Source organism: Schistosoma haematobium, chromosome 1 (genome assembly GCF_000699445.3).
Source record: "Schistosoma haematobium chromosome 1, whole genome shotgun sequence".
Lineage (NCBI taxonomy): Eukaryota > Metazoa > Platyhelminthes > Trematoda > Strigeidida > Schistosomatidae > Schistosoma > Schistosoma haematobium.
The window spans coordinates 18560947-18580051 of NC_067196.1; the positions used below are offsets into that span (position 1 = coordinate 18560947).

Here is a 19105-nt window from a genome sequence, read left to right on the forward strand (position 1 = left end):
CCTACAAAATTGATCTCAATTTCTGGGTTTTTCTGTGAACATATAGAAACTAATTATTTAGATATAAGTTCCATTTTACATATGCTTTGACTTTAGACATAAGTATTATCCAGTTTAATCATTAAAAATGTATCCTTTCACTAATTCTAGTTGGTTACCAAATGGTTATTTTGGAAATTTGCGTTATTTATCTTTAGTTAGATCACAAAAAGCAGTGAAATTATATTCGTTTAATTAATTAATAATTTTAACTTGAAATGAGTAAAATAAGTGCAACATGGATAAAATGCCAAAAAAAAGAATTAAATGAAAAGCAACGCTTAATATTTAGAAGTTCTCTAGCTGATATTTAATTGAGACGAATGAATTTAACATACGTTGATGTAATTTAATGGTTGAATTCAAGAGTCAATTGAAGCTAGACCACCATGGAAAGCTTGGAAGCGCTGGACGGCCGTTTCATCTTAGTATGGGACTCCTCAGCAGTGCTCATCCACGATTCCGCTCCGTGAGATTCGAACTTAGGATTTACCGGTCTTATGTGTGAGCACCTAACCACTAGACCACTGAGCGAGCATTCAATGGTGTTAATGTCTTACTTCAACCAATCCACTTTGATGTGTCTAATAAAGTATAGGTGACCATTAATTTAAACTTTTAACTCTCGGTTGTTATTGATTTTCATGATCCATTAACTATGTAGGTAGTTATTTTTTTCGTTAGTTTAGTCATACATCCAGTACACGACAATTTATCAGTGGATTTTCGTTTACTGTTTATTTTTATTTTAGTACAGTAATCAAATGGATAATCTAAGAATTTTTAGATTGTATATTAAAACAGTTGCTTACCATATTCTACTAATATTCTTTTTAATTTTGATTATTAATGCATACAAGTGAAGCTATTGTGTGTGCTGACTAGTAAATAGAGAGATCTGAGTGTCTGAAGCAATATTATATATATATATATATATATATACGTTATCGTTGAGCTATCCAGTATGTGCATGATCTCCTCAAAGATTGAGACATTTACAATTGATTGATCACAGATATTATGTAAAATAAGAAGCGTCTTCGAGCAGACTTTTGATAGCACTTATAGATGAGGTGTTTTAGTTGTGTCAAATGAACACAGTAGTCCTAGATTTAATAAAAAAACTGTTTGTTTTGAACCATCACTTACCAACAGCCAAACAGATTTTGTGGTAGAAGAGGAAATAACAGATGCGTTGGTGATATCTAAAATTTACAACGAAGTAATTAGCTCTTGAAATTTTTCCTGTCTATACAATTCAAATAAAATACTGATTATTATACTTTGGTCCAATATCAAGGAGCTCTAATTAGATAGTTAAGTTGTTGGGTAAACCTCAATGATTCTGAGAACTACAACAAGAGATCGATGATGGATAGTTGCTAGCAATCAAAAACAGGACACGCGCTTCGTCTTCTTAGGGATTAGTCAACTGTGTGTACCTACATCTTAGTTTTGATGTTTACGCTGAGATTCGGACGTAATACCATTCGCTTTAAACGTCCGCTTAGCTACTAAGTCCTAATAGTCTCTAACCTATTCGATGGGGATAAATAAATAATTAAATAACTCTGAACTAATCAATTTTCATCCAGAATTTTAAGTTCACACTAGTTGTAGTGACCGAAGTGTAGGGTAAATCTGATAGCTTAACCTTTTTGTTTTATAGATAGTAAATTTCATAGGTAAGCTATTGCATGATTCCGTGTAATAAAGAAACTTATTGGAGTAGTAATGTATTTTAATTGCGCAGCAAATTAAAGAAGGTTACTCTCATAGAGTTAAATGTAAAGTGAGGGATAGTTGCGGTTAAATTAATCACGATTCATAACGAGAAAACTACTTAAAATCACTCGAATTATTGTTTAACAACAAATAATGACAGACATTTAAAAAAACAACGTTGTAGTTATGTACCTACTAACTAATAATTAAAGTAGCTGAATATTATTATGTGAAAAAGAGAAGGAAGGATGTTCAATTCTATGAACAGAGTTACAAGTACTTATTATGTAGTTGGTATTATATTCTCTTAATTGTATGGTTTATTTATGTGGCTTTCGTTGGTTTTCTGAACAAAACCGCCAGCATGCGTTCGAATGAACTGTGAACTATTCGAATTTAAACACAACTAACTAACATCTTTTACCTGAGTTACAAACACCCTCTATCATGTCAACTTATTTAATAATGTAGACCTAACGATTAGAATCATATTTTACCTTTTTCACAAGATATATGACGATCGTCAAAAGTTGACACCAACTTATTTACTAGGAGATCAATTCAGTCAGTTTGAAATATTTATTTACAATAACGAAACAATAAAAATCCCTATAACTACCAACTGTTCCTCATTTTTTTCGAAATAACTTTGAATCGAAATTTCATTTAAATTTATAGCAGAATTGTGTGGAAGCTAATAGTGAAATTCAGGACGAGTTTTTCGTCCTGTTTAGTGCTCGTCAGTTAGATGTACGTATATCCGAGGGTTAGTTTTCACTACGTGAGCCGAATTCCGTACCTTTCGCTCCAAATTTTCAATCCTCCATCCTCTTAGCTACTCAGTTGAGTGAACCACTGATTTGTACAGTGTTGTGGATCATAATTCATTTATATTGGTTGTTCGAATCTACTCATTAATATTCATTCAAAACTACTGTTATTTTTTCGAACACTAATCGCAACACTATGCTGGTTAGTAGTCCAATTCGAAATTCCGATAACTCATTTAATAGGTACAAGGTTAATGTACTAAACTACGAATCACATTTGCCAGTAATCGGTAACTATTGACAATACTGGTTTCCTGAAATCCTAAGAGATGAAAAAGGATTTCAAATATATAGGGATGTTGAGAATTTATGTAGCTTAAGAAAATTTAGCTTCCACGAACATAAACTCAAATCTATTTCACCCGAAGCGTCTTTTTCTAATTTCCTCTTTAGTTGGAAGTTAGTTTGTTCTCACCCATAGTAGGCTGTTACTGATGGTATCCGACAAACGGACATTGAGTATCTTGTGTAGATAACTGTTCATAGATACTTGTCCTTCTTTGATAATGATTGCGGTAGTTCTCCAAGTTTCAGCTCCGTACAGTACGCCTGTCTTGATGTTTGTAATGACAATTCTAAATTTGATGTTTGTAATGACAATTCTAACTTTGATGTTAGTTGACAGTTGTTCTGAGTTCCATATGTTATTCAACCGCAGGAATACTGCCCTTGCTTTGCCAATCCTCGTCTTTACGTCTGCATCAGATCCTCCATGTTCATCGATGTTGCCCAGATACGTGAAAGTTTCCACTAATCATACTATTATTTTTAAAAACATAAAATATTGTAGACTGACTTTACTTGGTTTACCTATAAATAGTAATGCTCACACCTCTGATTCGATAGTATCATGGGATGTATTCGAAAAGGATGCCTGTAGGCAAAATGAAGGCTGTCCATGTGTTAAGTTATACAGCATCTGAAAGATCTCACTTCATAAACTTGAGCTCTGGTCACACGAAGTATCTGCTGTAATTTGCAAGGTCACAAATACACTAGCATGGTATGCCCAACCACTTGGTCAGGTACAAAATACCGGTGACCAATTTCATTGCCATAAAATATGAGATAGCCATGAAAATGTTATGATAATGAATCCATAAGTGTGTTCATACTTTTCTCGACGGGATGACAATGAACTAGTCAAACAAATGGAAGCTTCACCAGCAAACCACAGTTTAGTTGGCCTGACTAAATCTCAACTTACAAAGTCTGAACATTTATACTTTCCATTATGGTAGCCATTAGCTCATTGTGGTGGAGTTATATTACAAATCAGGTGAACAATAAAATATGGACCATAGAAGTTGAACTTAGTAGATTAAAATTATTGTATTTGTCGAGAGACATAAATATTCTGGGTTCAATCCTACAAATAGCTTTTAGTGCGCGTTGCTGAGAAACTTTAAACATGTATAAAACAACTGTTTAATGTTTTCTATTTTTGGAATGACAGTCAAGCCAATATCCATTCATCATAAACGAAAACTCTACCAATTATCTGAATAATTCAAAACTAATTTAACAGTCGAATGTATTATACATTACTACAATGGATTTCATTCTGTTCTAAATGCTACAATTGTAGTGTATTCATCAGTTCACCATTCCATTAATACTACTGTTCATAGAAAAGTAACTGATAAGTCTTGTCGATCGAACGCTATATTCGTTTCCCTAAGCTATTCTGGTAACCCGCAGTCTAGAACTACACAGCGACTTGAACATCAGAGAGAAGACACAAGTACTTTATCCTAAGGTTCATTTTTGTACAGAAAATCATGGGTATTTATAGATGTTGGCTTCTGTTGAATCAACATCATATTTCAGCCAATCCGTTAACGACATATTATGCTACCGACCAATAGTAGCACGCCACGTTGGAATTCTAGAATGTTCCATCATACTCTGATTGGCTAGGACTCTTCGGCTCCTTTTGGGCCGCTGTAGGCTCCGTTGAAGTTCTCCGGAAGCCGACTCAACAGTAACTAACTTAAATAACTGATGGATTAAAATTGAATTAATTTACGCATTTATCTACTAAAATTAATTTCTACTCAAGGTCATAGAAACAGAAAAGCACCCCAGTTACTACAAGCAAAACAGTGTTTATTATTATTATTATTCTAATATATTCTGTTCATGAACGACAAGTCAGTTAGTATACAACAAGCCAATTCATTCGAAATGAAGGATGAAAACCAAATGAGTGAATGTTTGAAATGGTTTTTGAACTATTAATTAATTATCAAATTGAACCAAGGATAAACATCTACACACACACACACGCATGCACATACACACATATAAGATAAAAGAAAAATATAAAGAAAATGAAACAAACAAAAAACATACTTCATTGATAACAACACACAGAAAAAGTAGTAGGTTACATTTGAAACAAACAAAAATCCAAATTTATTTATTGCACAATAGAATTAAACTTTTTCACAGAAATTGAAAGCGTCAAATTAAGTGAATAACACACATTCTATGGCTGTTTTTTTTTGAATGTATACTGAGGACAGCAACAAAGATAATAACCCCAACCGAAATTATTTTCTCACAATAGAAAAGATTATATGAGATAAATATGAATTCTCATTTCAGAATAAACTCAACTAGGTAATAAGTGTCGATAAATACAATCATGTTTTATTGAAAAGTAGTTATTAGATCAGCTGATTGGTGTTATATATATGTATATATATAGTAGGTAGCCATTATTGATTCAAATGACCACTTTTTACACATAAAAACAACAAAATTAAGCAAAGTAATTAAAAACTATGTGAAGAAAGATAATAAAACATAAAGAAAAAGAAAGAAAAATAGGAATTTACATATGAAACCATATTCAATGTTCCTTTCATTATCTGTCAATCTTGTAAACCCCTGTTTATTGGTGTTTTCAAAGTTGGATTCACAGCCTACAAAATTAAATGTATATGAGAAGTAAAGGCTTGTCTGTAAGCGTTTACTTGATATATATATATATATATATATATATATATATATATATATATATATATATATGCGTGTGTATGTACAACGAAATGGGAAAAACTGAAAAGTTAGTGTTTTCCATTCAATGAAATAAGTACTAAGTGTGAGCTACAGGTGATCCTGTTAGATTAGCTGAAGTTGGACGTGTTGTATTACCGGTATTATTATTACTGATAGCTGAATTACTATTATTACTAGTGGTTGGAACAATTGAACGACGTGATTTTGATGTATCTTTAAGTGTTTTATAATTATTCCATCTTTCATTAATATGTTCAGTAAATGTTTTACCATTAGATAAGAGAAAATGTGATGAACTTTTCAATTCATATTGTTCAATAGCTGATATTGCCTCTTTTTCAGTACGTTCCACTTCTTTCAATAGACGTTTTTTCTCTTTTTCTGTTTTTAATAAAATACCACCACGATTAGAAAATATTGATGGATCTTTTAAACGAGCTTCAACATCAATTAATTGTTTCCAAGACGATTCATATACTGCAATACATTCATAGACAGGACGATATAAATAATAGGTCTGGTTTAATTGTTCTAATATAGTCTCTAAGTGATTAATTAATATTTCTGGATCTTGTTTATCACTGTCATTTGGTAGTTGAATAATTTTCTCATCTACACAACATAAACTAGCCAATCGTAGAGCTTCACTTTCAAGACGAGTTAAATATGTTTGCATATTTTCCCATTTCATTTGTTGGCATCGATCAACTTCTTCCTTGAAATAAAAAAAACATGAAATAAAGAAGAGTTGGATAGTGTTTTTTTTAAATAAAAGACATTATATTCATAAATTTTACTGAAGGAAAGAAAAAAACCATCCAAAATTCAGGGAAGGGTGTCATTATGATACTGTAAGATTGACTGTGAATGGATCAATAGAAATTTCTTGATACGAATGATCCAGATTTTCTTAATACGAACATGAAATAATGCAAACTCGATGATAGTCCAGTTATCGACACACAACAACACTTTAATGTTAATAATTTACACACCAATAAGAGGTAAAGAAGACTAGACTAACAAGATAGCTCTGTATTACAAATAGAGGTCAAATTTGGAGTCCAATAACTCTGTAAACATAGTAACAAAGTATAAACATGTTAAGAAAGAAAATTGACAAACTGAAAGTGTTAACTAGTTTTCTAAAAACATTTTCTCCTATCCCATTGATTATATGAACTTTGAAGTTCTCTGAATAGCACATTGAATGTATTACGTATTCGACTATTGACAGAACAGAATACGGTTGATATAAACAAGTGTTAAATAATTATATGAATTTAGTAAAATTAACATTTTACACTGTACGATTCCGATGAATGGTAGAATAATAGATAAAGCCAACAAGTGTTTTGAATTATCATGTTGACACTCGGAAGAATGAACTTCTTCGAAAGTTTGTTCTCATCATCGGAGAACATCATTGGAGAAACATGTCACTGAGATAACCTTTTCATAACCATCATACAATATATGGAGGTTAATCTTAATTGGAAGTTGAACTATTGGATCATCAATTATCTCATAGTGTATTGAATGAATATTCAGATGAGGAAAACCAATTAGTTTATAAATGCAAGTTTACAATGTCTTCGTAAAATACGGACACCATACATTGAATACATCACTTGAACATCTCCCATCAATTGTAACTTCATCGTTCCTTCATTCTTGCTTTTGTTACAATTACTCTTCGTTTACACTTCTATTCTCGTCAATTTCATCTTCTCAACCTTCTGCTGCCAGGCGTTCCACTTCTGATTTGTGTTACATACTACTTATGTCCGTCGACATAAGTAGCATGCACCACAATAGTATAGGGTTCAGTATGAAATCTGAAAGATCTTAGTTTAATCTCTTATGTGTAGTGGTGAATCATAAACTGTTTAAAAATCCCAAGCTAAAATAAAACAGATATTTACTACTATTTCCAGTTTTCTATCACTGTCCATATGAGTTCAGTCCATATTGAAAATTCAGTAACCTTCACACAATACTATTCCATATCTAAATAGACTACATAGGATCACTTTCTATGGGGGATAAATTAAAACACAGCAATCTCAAATAGGTTATCTTTTTTAAAATAAATTTTATTCTTATAGCGCAATAATTACAAAATCTTATTTGAAATATATCCTTCTTTATTGATGAATAACTTCGATGATCATCTGAATATACTATAGAATGCAACTGTGCCAGAGTATGTCGATCATTACTTTGCCCCTCTTTTTTAAGTAAAAAGCATACTTAACAATAAATAATTTGCGTGAGAAAACAGAAAACCTCATGAAATAAAATAAAAACATAATGAGACTACCTGAAGTGCTTCCAGTGTTTCAGGTTTATAACCAGAATGCATTTCCAGGAATTCTTTTTGTTCTGATTCCGGTTTATCTAATCGTTTCCACATTTGTAACAGGTAAGCTCTTAATTCTTCACAAGTACCAACTAAACGAGCTTTCTCTTTGACTAATCTTAATCGCCAATCAGTTAACCACTGACAAAGAGATGTAGAAGAGAGATGAAAATAAAAAGAATACAGGGAGAAAAGCTTTTAAAAAACAATGTGAGATGTATTGTCAATATTAAAAACAACGACAACAGAATGGAATCGATGGTATTATTGAGTTCTAAAAAGAATTACGACAAATATCATTTACGCCTATTGGTCCTCTAGCACATTCCATACAAGCGCCCAATCGGAAGACGAAGATAGCAAGAAGCTCAGTTCTCCATTGAACTTTATTTAATCACGACTTAAAACTTATATACCTGAAATGTGTGACCACGCAGAGATACAAATAAAGAATTAAAACGCGTACATAACTCAGTCATAAATGATAAAAAACTGTAGCATTAAGAAAATACTTAATTAATGGTAAATCTGGAGATATGTGAAAACGGTTTAGGGATCAAACGAAATCTTACAAATAGGAGGTTCCAAAAATTAACAATACAAGAGTTCACTAATTATGCAATAAAAGTATAAATGGTAACCCTCCATATGTTAGTTACAAAAGTTATGTTTTCACATTACTCACCGAATTACATCACCCTGTATCAATGAAATCTTGGCAGCACGCATGCTGTAAGATCTGTTTTTAAGAATGTTCGCGTTAAACGAGCATAAACAGTTTAACCGAGAATAAATAAACACCGTTAAGATATGTCAATAATCACACTACTTATTGAGTCAACAATTTTTAACCAAATTCTCGTCGTAAAAGCCTTGTGAAAAATCACATACATACATGTGAATCAACGTCAGTTTGGACATTAACCAAAGATGGTAATCACTGGGACAATGTGCAATCGCAACAAAGGTAACAATCGATCGTTGAAAATTAAAGACCGTTATATTATTCAATTGGTCTTGTAGACAGATTTATTTTGTCATTTGTGTTGTTAGTCATTAAGGTCATTTATCCGGTGTAAAAATTACAGTAACGGCAAACCCTTATTATTACATTAAACATACTTTATTCATTAAGTTCTATGGATTTTTAATCAAAAATGTTAGTACATTAATAAACTAAAGTACAGTCTAACAGTTTGATTAGTTTTGTCATTAAGTCTGTATGATACTCGTGTTATATTACAGATCGATAGAACTGTATTTTTAGACGCCGATCTAGTGGTCCTGACAGTTAATAGTTCAATACACTTGAAGGTTTTGGATTCTATCCTTCATGGAGTAGAACAAAACAACTATCCAACAATTCACAATCTCTGGTGGTACAAAACTGAGATCAATTTGTGATGAATATGATCTTCTAATTTTGTCTGAATGCTGTAATTAGTCTGTATATGAAATAAAACTGAATGAATAATGATGGTTTCTTATATTTTTTTCTAAACTAAAATCCAAAGCCAGATAATACTAAGCTTTATGATGAAAAATAGTATATGCCCATATAACACCTGTTTCAATCTAAGAATAACTGTAGTAAAAACAAATTCAATTTTTGCACCATATAAATTTCATCTGTAATAAAAGTGGATGAGGTATTTTATTGTGGTTAATTTACCTTACTTATAAGTAGTTACAAATCTATTCAGAAACATTTAAAATTGCATAGAAATTGACAATGTATGCTATTGAATTACCACCATAGAGAGAAGGATCTATAATATCGCAGCTTAAACTTACTATTTGTAACGCCTACATTGTAAAAGCTTGCTGATTATTACATTTATATAACAAGTAAATGTATTGTAGAGACAAATATGCGTAGGCTGATGTGCATTGAACAAACTAAAGTAGTGTCAGTTGTGGTGTGTGCAACTTATATTGACATAAGTAGTATACAATGTTAGTCGTGAACAGAAGGTCTGGCAGCAGAGAGACTAGAGGATCGAACAATAAAGAATGGAAACAGGATGCAATTTGTATGAAAATGCAAGAACAATAAAGTCTGAGTCATTTTGAGACAATTGATTGAAACATTTTGCAAATTAAGCATTTACTTTATGATTGTTAGATTTTATTAACAAGTCCTGTAATTTTGTGTTAAATACATTCGATTGTCTCCACTGGTGTTCTTGTTTACTACAATAAAAAATCTCCATTACTAATCTGAACATATACATGGGGACCGCCCCCCCCCAAAAAAAGATATGTACTGTTGTTAATTTTAGGCTGACAGAATTTTTCATTCATCCTTAAAATACATGACGAAACAATTTATTGTACCATTGTTGTTCTGTTATATTTAGAAAGCGAACTCTAGATATTATGAATGAAATGTTAAAAGAATACGAATTGATTGAAACGAATCGAAATCATCATATCATAAAGGGAATAAGTTAGAATATGAAACTAAGCCATTACATCATTAAAAAATAATGTTATTGTCTGGTATAGCAGTAAACCAAAATATAAATTAGGGTTTGTTAAACTAAAATTTAACATCAGTTCATGAGCTCATTGAATGCTGAAATGATTCATGTAAGTAGGTAGGTGCAGGTTGTCTGGTTGGGAGTCGGTGTGATTATTTTAACCAGTGGTTGGAAATATTAAATAATGTAATTCAGAATCGATCGTTATAGCATAAATGTATTCACTATTTGGATCGTCTTAGGTCTTGAGTATTGAAATCATTTCATACGTTTTTTTCTTTACTCTGTCTTTTTCACTACTACGACTATTATTACTGTCATTATTCAACTGAATGACAAAAGCAACTGGACCTGTAATCTAGTTAAGATAATGATGACAGTAATGAAAAAAATAGATATCAAGAAAAAAGAAAATACTTGTTTCACTAATTAACTGGAAAATAAGACCATGTGAAAATCGATTAACAACACTAACACACAAACATTACGTCAAATAATTTGAGTTGATACAATTATGTTAACATTTTTACGTGGTAATAAAACATTTATAGTTTATTTTTAAGTAGAAAGGTATATTTCAGAGACAAATTGTTGATTAATTTCAGTCAAAATATAAACAGATTTCACCCAACTGCTTCTTACATATAGTGATGACTTGACTGAACTATGCTGGATGAAACATTCGCTCATTCAGATCCTAACATTATTTAAAGGTTGGTTGAAGAGCACTAGGGCTAAAAGCAGCAAACTAAGAGTCTATGAGTAAGGTTTTACTCCTAACTGTACAGAGGTGTGACGATAGTAAGATGTTTCTCTCAGATAACTTGCATCTAGAGAGATGCTGCATTCTCAGAGAGTAAGGAAGAGCATTAGAACATGTCGATTGTAAGAGTAGTAAACCTCACCTTGACTCATATACTTCCGTTGTTGACAGTAATACCTGAAAAGTATGGAGCTTGCACATCACAAATACCATTTGCCATGAGTCGCAATCCGTTATCTCTTGGGCCCAGCAGTCAATCTCGCAGGTTAACAAGACTATTCCAAACCCAGTTTTCTTTTCATATCCCTCTAGAAGAAGCATCTTTGCATGGTGATGAACCAGAAAATTACAATCATCATACCTCTAACAGTACTCAAGAAATACTTCAATATTGATAGTCCTAACTAATACGCTAGACTAGTCGATTTGTGAAGATTTGGACCAGTTGGTGTTAAACCATGATTTTTGATACTATCCTTGATATATCCTTTCTATTCAACAACTGTTTCTTTCTTATTTTTTATTTGTGTGTATTACTCTTTCATTCACTGACTAACTGTTTATCAGCTTTCAGTCAGATGGATTACAGCAAGAAAAACACTTATAGTTCAACTAATTCAGGCAATTATATTAATCTTTTTTTTTATTGAGATCATGAACCGATTGATGTTAGACCACCATTGAAAACCTGGAAGCACTGGACGTCCGTTTCGCCCAATTGTGGAACTGACTCCTCAGCAATGCGCATTCACGATCCCGCTCACCGCCATTCGAACCCATACTGATAGTTATATATTATTCATTATTACTAGAAATGTATGGATGATATTAAGACAGATTTTTACACTACATATTACCATGTGTAATATTATAAATAACTCTAATAGTACACAATTATTTAGAGAGAGGGAGAGAAAAAAACCGTTTTATTTGAACAATATTAAAATCCATGTGAAAAATATCTTGTAAACTTTTTAGGTTAATGATTTGAAAATAAAATGATTATCATAGATGATATTTATAAACAATGAAAATAACATGCCATATACATGAATACGCTGAATTAAATAAAGTTTTACATTAAAAGAATAAATTTATAATCATGAGAGAAGTGACCAATTCTTTTGTTTTTCATAAATTATAAATAATGATTATCTCAAGTTATTGACCTTATGAACTGGTAAAATCTCTCAGTAGGATTCTAATAGTATTGACAAACTTACTTCTATACTGGACAAAAGAGTAGATTGCGATGTAGATATTAGCCAGATGTATGAAGAATAATATGATTTAATTAGTTTAATCAGTTGAAGTTACAAAATCTTACTAACCAATATATCATGAATTGATTACAATTTGTTGATTAAATCATTCATCAGGTAATTAGGTATGAGCCACATTCTAAATTTTAAAGTTAATAACAGTACTCGGCTGCAGAGTATGAACTTGAGAATTGATAGTCAAAATGTGAACAGTTTAACATCAAGGCCACTGCTCTACTTTTACTTAACAGTACTGTTATATCCGAGCGAAGAATAAATCACGAGTAACTTCCGAGACATATAAATTGACTAATATTATCTAAACATTCTTATGGTGTAATTATTCAATAATTACATTATGTGTATTTATATTCCTCTTATTATACGCTTCATCTTGACCTATAATTTATTATTGTACGATTTACTGTCCCTAAATTATGCTCAGTTTATTAACTACTGCCTCCAACGTTCACAGCCACTTTTTGACTTTATTGTGTACAAATGTTATTTCCTATTTTATAGTGCGTTGTAGTCTGTTTGGTTGATATATAAACCCAGTATGTCTGAAATAAATGATTCGATTCGATTCACATAGTGGAAGCTGGTATTGGTGTTCTGGACTCAAGTGGACGGGCTAGGTGGACATAGGACCAATTGGGACGCTAGGCTGCTCATACCGGTCGAACGTCATTGGTTTGGCACAGTGCTAAGATTGTATAAGTCGTATTTTGATTGGTGGATAAATCACGTGACAAAAAGCTGGACATAAAGGCACAACAGGTACTTTATGTCCAGCATCAGAATCTTTCATTCAATAGAGAGAATATATAACTTGAAAATAAATTCTTAAAAAACTCGAACCAAATACATAATATTTACTTACTCTAAGTACCTCTTTATTTACAACAGGTTCATATGTATCATGGTTATTATCTAAACCATTTGTAGTGACTTCTGAGTTTTCACTAGGTGTAGATATAGGCATAACACAATTTGTTCCATCATTAGCTCGTCTAACTACACCAGGAGTTGAAATTGAATTACCATTTTTGCATAAATGTTTTAATCCAACAATCGTTAAAATTTCAGCCTCTTTATCTGATTGTGGTTGATAGAAAATATCAGCTGCAACACGAGCAATATCTTCACGAAGTGCAGCGTGTTGATTAGCTAAAGGTGTATAAATTGATTGTAGTTCTTCATAAATTTTAGTAAGCTTTTCAATATTTATTTGATCTGGTAATGTTTGAATAGACGCTGAATAAGGTTAAATAAAAAAGGATATTATGAAACAGATATGTACGCGTAATAGGAAGAGAAAACTTTTCATAATAGTTATTGAATATCAATTAGTTCATGTACATAGAAATGTGGTCAAAAGTTGTACAGCCTAGTATTCTTGGTAAAATTAGCTTATTTACGTTGGGTGGTTGTAAAAAACTGTAGAACTAGAAGAAGTGTAGGATGTGAAACAAATATCATTGTAGAACTTAAAAAAATATAGAGTAGATGTATCCACATTGTTGCAACTGATTTCGACCCAATAATATAAAAAGTACTTTACCATTGATTGAAGTTGTATTTCTGACATTGAACGAAGTCCCTACAATTATGTGAGAAGATTAAGTCGACAGTCTTGTTTTTGTTACGCATAGTCCCTAACCTATGCGGTATAATACACTGAGTTACGAAACAGCGGGATATGCGCAACATATCCAAACCGTTCTAGTTTATGAACACTCTTTACTTCTGTGGGTGAGAACAAACTATCTTCCAGCTGAAGAAGAAATTAGTAAAAAACGCTGGAAGTTGATAGGACATACATTACAGAAACCATCCGACTGCATCACGAAGCAAACACTAACTTGGAATCATGAGGGAAACGAGGAAGAAGAAAACCAAAGAACACATTGTGTCGAGAATGGGAAGCAGACATCAAAAGGATGAATAGTAAGTGGGAACAACTGGAAAGGATTGTCCAGGACAGAGGGAGATGGAGAATGCCGGTTGGCGGTCTATTCTCCTCCACGAGAGGTAACAAGTGTAAGTTAATTCGAAATCCCAAGTAAACATATTAAAAGTCGAAGTTAAGAAGCTACTGGTTAAACAAAAGCCCCTTGAATAATATGATAAACATATATGACAAAATCAACCATTTTAAGATTTCCTAGTAATAATCAACAGTTTGCCGACCAAATTGAATGAATTTAAAATAAAGGATAACAATATTACTTTGGATATCATACCACTACTGATTCGAGATAAAATCGGTTGACCTTAATTAGATGAGCTGCACCAAACTATGGATTCTGATAAGCTATGTACGTATGGATGGTCAATCCTTAAGGGTTAATATACAATGATTGCAGAACGCTCAATCAACTGATGTGACATTATGAAGTGGGACTTCGTAGTAGCATTAATTACATAATACAACATTCGCACTAGCCATCTGAACTTTAAATAACAAACTTTCACCAGTGAAATAAATCAAATTAAATGTGGATAGGTGTACATTTTAGATGAATATCTGGCTACAAAGAGCATTGATAGACATTTGAATTCAATCACATACATTCAAGAATGCCAACAGTAATTCAGTGTTTAATGCAAAAATTATATTTGATACAGTGATTGAAGTTTAGATAATTTCAGTATTTCACTCGGCAAACTGAGTCTAAGATTCTTCAGTAATATAATAACTGAGGTTATTTCAAATATATATTACATTGTAATTAATTTCTTTATAATCGGCGTCCAAATTCTTTTAAATTATTCTCTTAAATTTTTACGAATATCAATGTCAGTCAGATGCAGTTGTCGATTCAAATTCCTTAGTGATAGAGGTAGTAAAAGTATGAGCAGTAATCGGAAAGATTGGGGTTTGAAGATGTTATTCAAGGAGTATAATCCAGTGAAATAAGTTTGGAAAGAGAAAAAGAAGAGGGACATAAAAAATACAGAAAACTAAAATTTGGAAGAACACAAATGGTAGATGCACCTGCACCATTGTAAATGCTTTTGAGCCATGTCATTCAAGGTCTCTAACTATCGGTTGCTATCATCTCGTGGATCCCAACCAGGTAATTTACACCTAACAACATGGCTCAGTTAACTTGTCAGTGACTTCATGGATTTGTGCCATGTTTTGGTCTGGCCGCCACTAGCTTTCTTCCAACCTACACTCCTATACCATTGAACATCGCACATCGAGGCAGTCGGTGGTTGGGCATACGTAACACACGTCCCAGCCATCTCAACTGATGAAGTTTCACTACGTCATCAATTGATTTGCCATCCTTACCTAGTACCCGTTTCCTAACAACTGCGTTACTTACTCGATGGTCCCAGGATATACGAGCAATATTTCGAAGACATCTATGATCAAATACTAGTAACCTACGGATATCCTCTACTCTTACCGGCCATGTTTCACTGCCATAAAGTAGGACGGAACGAACTGCTGCGCAGTAAACCCGTCCTTTGGTTGATAGACGGATATCTCGCCTACGCTATAAATGACGTAAGTTGGCAAAAGCTAGTCTAAAATGAATTTTTATTCTTTTTTTGTCTAACCAATTTCAATTCATGATGAAAGTTTAGTGAAAAGTAAATAGATGAACTTAGGAAACTACAAGATTTTATTTATCAAGCCTATCACTAACAATTGTAAACATAAAAACAAACTAATGAGTGTTATATAATAAAGAGACAGACTGTTTATTAATTCATTCTTTCATTTCAACAGGACACTACTATACATTCATTATTATTTCCAATATATTGATCAATTAAGTCATCCGTAAAAACAAAAGATGCAATGTATGTCCTAGATTCCATTTGTAGCCACGCTATCAAACTTTATTTAAATAGTAATCAATTCATGATTAAATTAATCACCTATGTTTGGTAAAAGAAGTAACAATATATCTTATGCTAAAATTTACAAATAAAGAACCTGATTATCATCATGTGGTCTGGAAAATTCAATTGGTAAGTGTCATGTTTTCTTATGGAAATAAAAACGACAATAAATACATGCATAAATATCTGTCATCATTAATGATTGAAAAAATAATAATAAGAGAAAAATAGTTTTTTTAAAAATGCCATAGATACCAATCAATCGTACTTCAGAATTGATTCTAGTGTGATGAAACCATGGAAGACAAATAATTGAAAATAGAAGAAAAGTACATAACTGGAAGTTCAGAATGATATCTTTAAAAGACATGAAGTAATAAAACAGGTGCACCATTGTACAATGATATTACATAAACGTATAGTATACAGACTAGACAATCAGAATGGAGAGCGTGATTTTCGATTCTCTTTTGCGCGAAATTCAAATATCACGTTCAATAAACAGTAGAAATATCTTTGTATATTGCTCAAAATGTTTAGAATGATGACAAAAATATACTTTTTCTTGCCAGCATAGGGTTTAAAATAATATTGTTAAATGTGTTAAACGTTCAGTTCTTTTTCTGTAAATTGTTATTCATAGGCAAATCAAATCTATCTCTGAAACCTAACTCAAAACATTTATTTACTGACACAAATCTTAACCTATTGGATTTGTCATTTTATGTACGAACCAATCATATTTTATCTCTTGGATTTTTGAGTGAAATTCATTTATCCATATGCTTACACAGACTTTCTGCATAATATCTGTCAGTTCATGACAAAAAATATTACCCTCAACCTCCATTCCTAACTCCAACTATGAAAAATGTAGAGACACTTAATAATAATATTTTGGTCCTTTTAAATGTTCGAGAAGACAAACAACCTATATCTATAAGAATGTTTTTATATCGTTGTTTTTCTCCGATTGGCAGGGAGAATCACCTGTGAAAGACTTTACTAAATTGATTATGTAAAATCTGTTAACACTTCAATATATTTTTTTCATAAACTATTCATTTACAAAAGATGTTTCTTTGATTGGCTAAGAACTGACTGAAAATTCGTAGTTGTTGTTTTACTGAGTATTTTTCTTTCGAAAATTGTTCACATGAAAATCAACATGACATTAAGATTTTCCAGTTAGCGGCCCATGTTCGAATGTTAATCATCGAATCACATTCATCATTTGACTACCAAAGTCCAAAATAAATCATTATTTCTACACTAAGAGAAAGATACGGCTTATATGTCATGGAATAGTGAAAAAGACTGTAAGATTCAACTGTTTGGTAAAACGAGTGGTTTAAACTTGTGCAGAAAACAGTTCCAAAATAAGCTTATTAACTATTTAATAGAAAGTATAAGGTCGTGAAGATTATTGAATTTCATTGAAATCCTGCGCTGATCTAAGTTAGACTACCTTTTGAAACCTGAAAGTACTGGACAGCCGTCTCATGCTGGTATGAGGATCCTTTTCAATTTATACCTACGATCCCGCAGGAGGTGTTCTGGTGAGAAGCCGTGACCAGTGTTGTTCAACCATATCGGGTGTGAAGCAGTTGCCCACCGAAGACAATGGAAGAAGGTTGTGTTATAGTGGATTGATTGGAATTAGACCTTAACACTGTTGGATGCTAACTCAGTAGTCTAAAGGTTAAGCGTTCGCCAGTTAGATAGGTCTTGAGGTTCGATTACCACGTACAGGGTCATGAGTGTGCATTGCTGACGAGTCTCACACTAGGACAAAATAACCGTTATATGCTTCTGGGTTTTGGAGATAATTTTATATTGTCAAAAATTGCATAAAGCGGTAAATTAGTGGATAAAGCGCTCAATTATCGATCATCAGGCCACAATTTCGAACCCTTTAAAATCAACTTTGGTTTAGATAGCTTGGTAGTGACTAATGTAAGCCTACATTAAATCTTGTAGCTGAGTCCGAAAAGGTATACCTACTTTTCAGGAGGAGGGAGGTAATATATTAAGCAAATCCAAATATATCAGGTGCATATGCGCACAGGCTAGTCCAATGTTAAATGGTAGGTGAGATGCAGATATAAGCCAATTGGTTGTGTACATACTGATTTGGGTCTGGGTATTATATATTCTTGTTCATTCCAGACTTCGCATTTTACATATTCGTTTAGTTATCATGGGAACTGCGCAACATAACTGTACATTTGTTTTATTCTGTGGTCCAATTTAGTCATGGTGTATACTTTGTTAATGTTAAGTACATGAACTCTTACTCAACTCAGTAAATGAGTCACAAGTTTATTACTATTATTATCACTATTCAAAATCATATCACATTACTTACTAACATTAATAATGTATTTGTGCTTAAACAACAACACAATAGAATATCATATTTATTAGGAGATAAAAACAGAACTGTCATGTAACATATAGGAAATAATGATAATAACAACAGGTGAGCTGGTGGTAAACTTTGACTATTGAATACGGGTAGAACATATCGACTGTGAAAAATTTTTTAAAAATATTTATTGAATAATCTCACAATTTGAATGTGTTAGAGAGATAGCTTTTTCAAGATGGCGTATTTGTTATTTGGATTTACTTAATTTACTCAAGTGTTTGGTATTAAATAATAATAATTATTATTATTAACTCGAAACATAAACTCTACCTAAGATCTAAGTAACCATAATTAATGAGTGGTAATGGTGCATTAGTGG

General features: G+C 32.2%; 1 protein-coding gene across 1 annotated transcript in view; it reads right to left on the bottom strand.

Moving 5' to 3' along the window:
• Positions 1-3036: 3036 nt before the first annotated feature.
• Positions 3037-19105, bottom strand: part of PRC1_1 (carboxypeptidase C prc1) — a 44946-nt gene continuing 28877 nt past the window's right edge. Inside the window, exons 5-8 of the mRNA XM_051212093.1 lie at positions 13375-13748; positions 7945-8124; positions 3391-6336; positions 3037-3353 (exon numbers count right to left, since the gene is read on the bottom strand). Of these exons, the coding sequence (XP_051073316.1) occupies positions 5698-6336; positions 7945-8124; positions 13375-13748 (1193 nt within the window). The 3' untranslated portion in view covers positions 3037-3353; positions 3391-5697. The remainder of the gene's footprint in view (positions 3354-3390; positions 6337-7944; positions 8125-13374; positions 13749-19105) is intronic.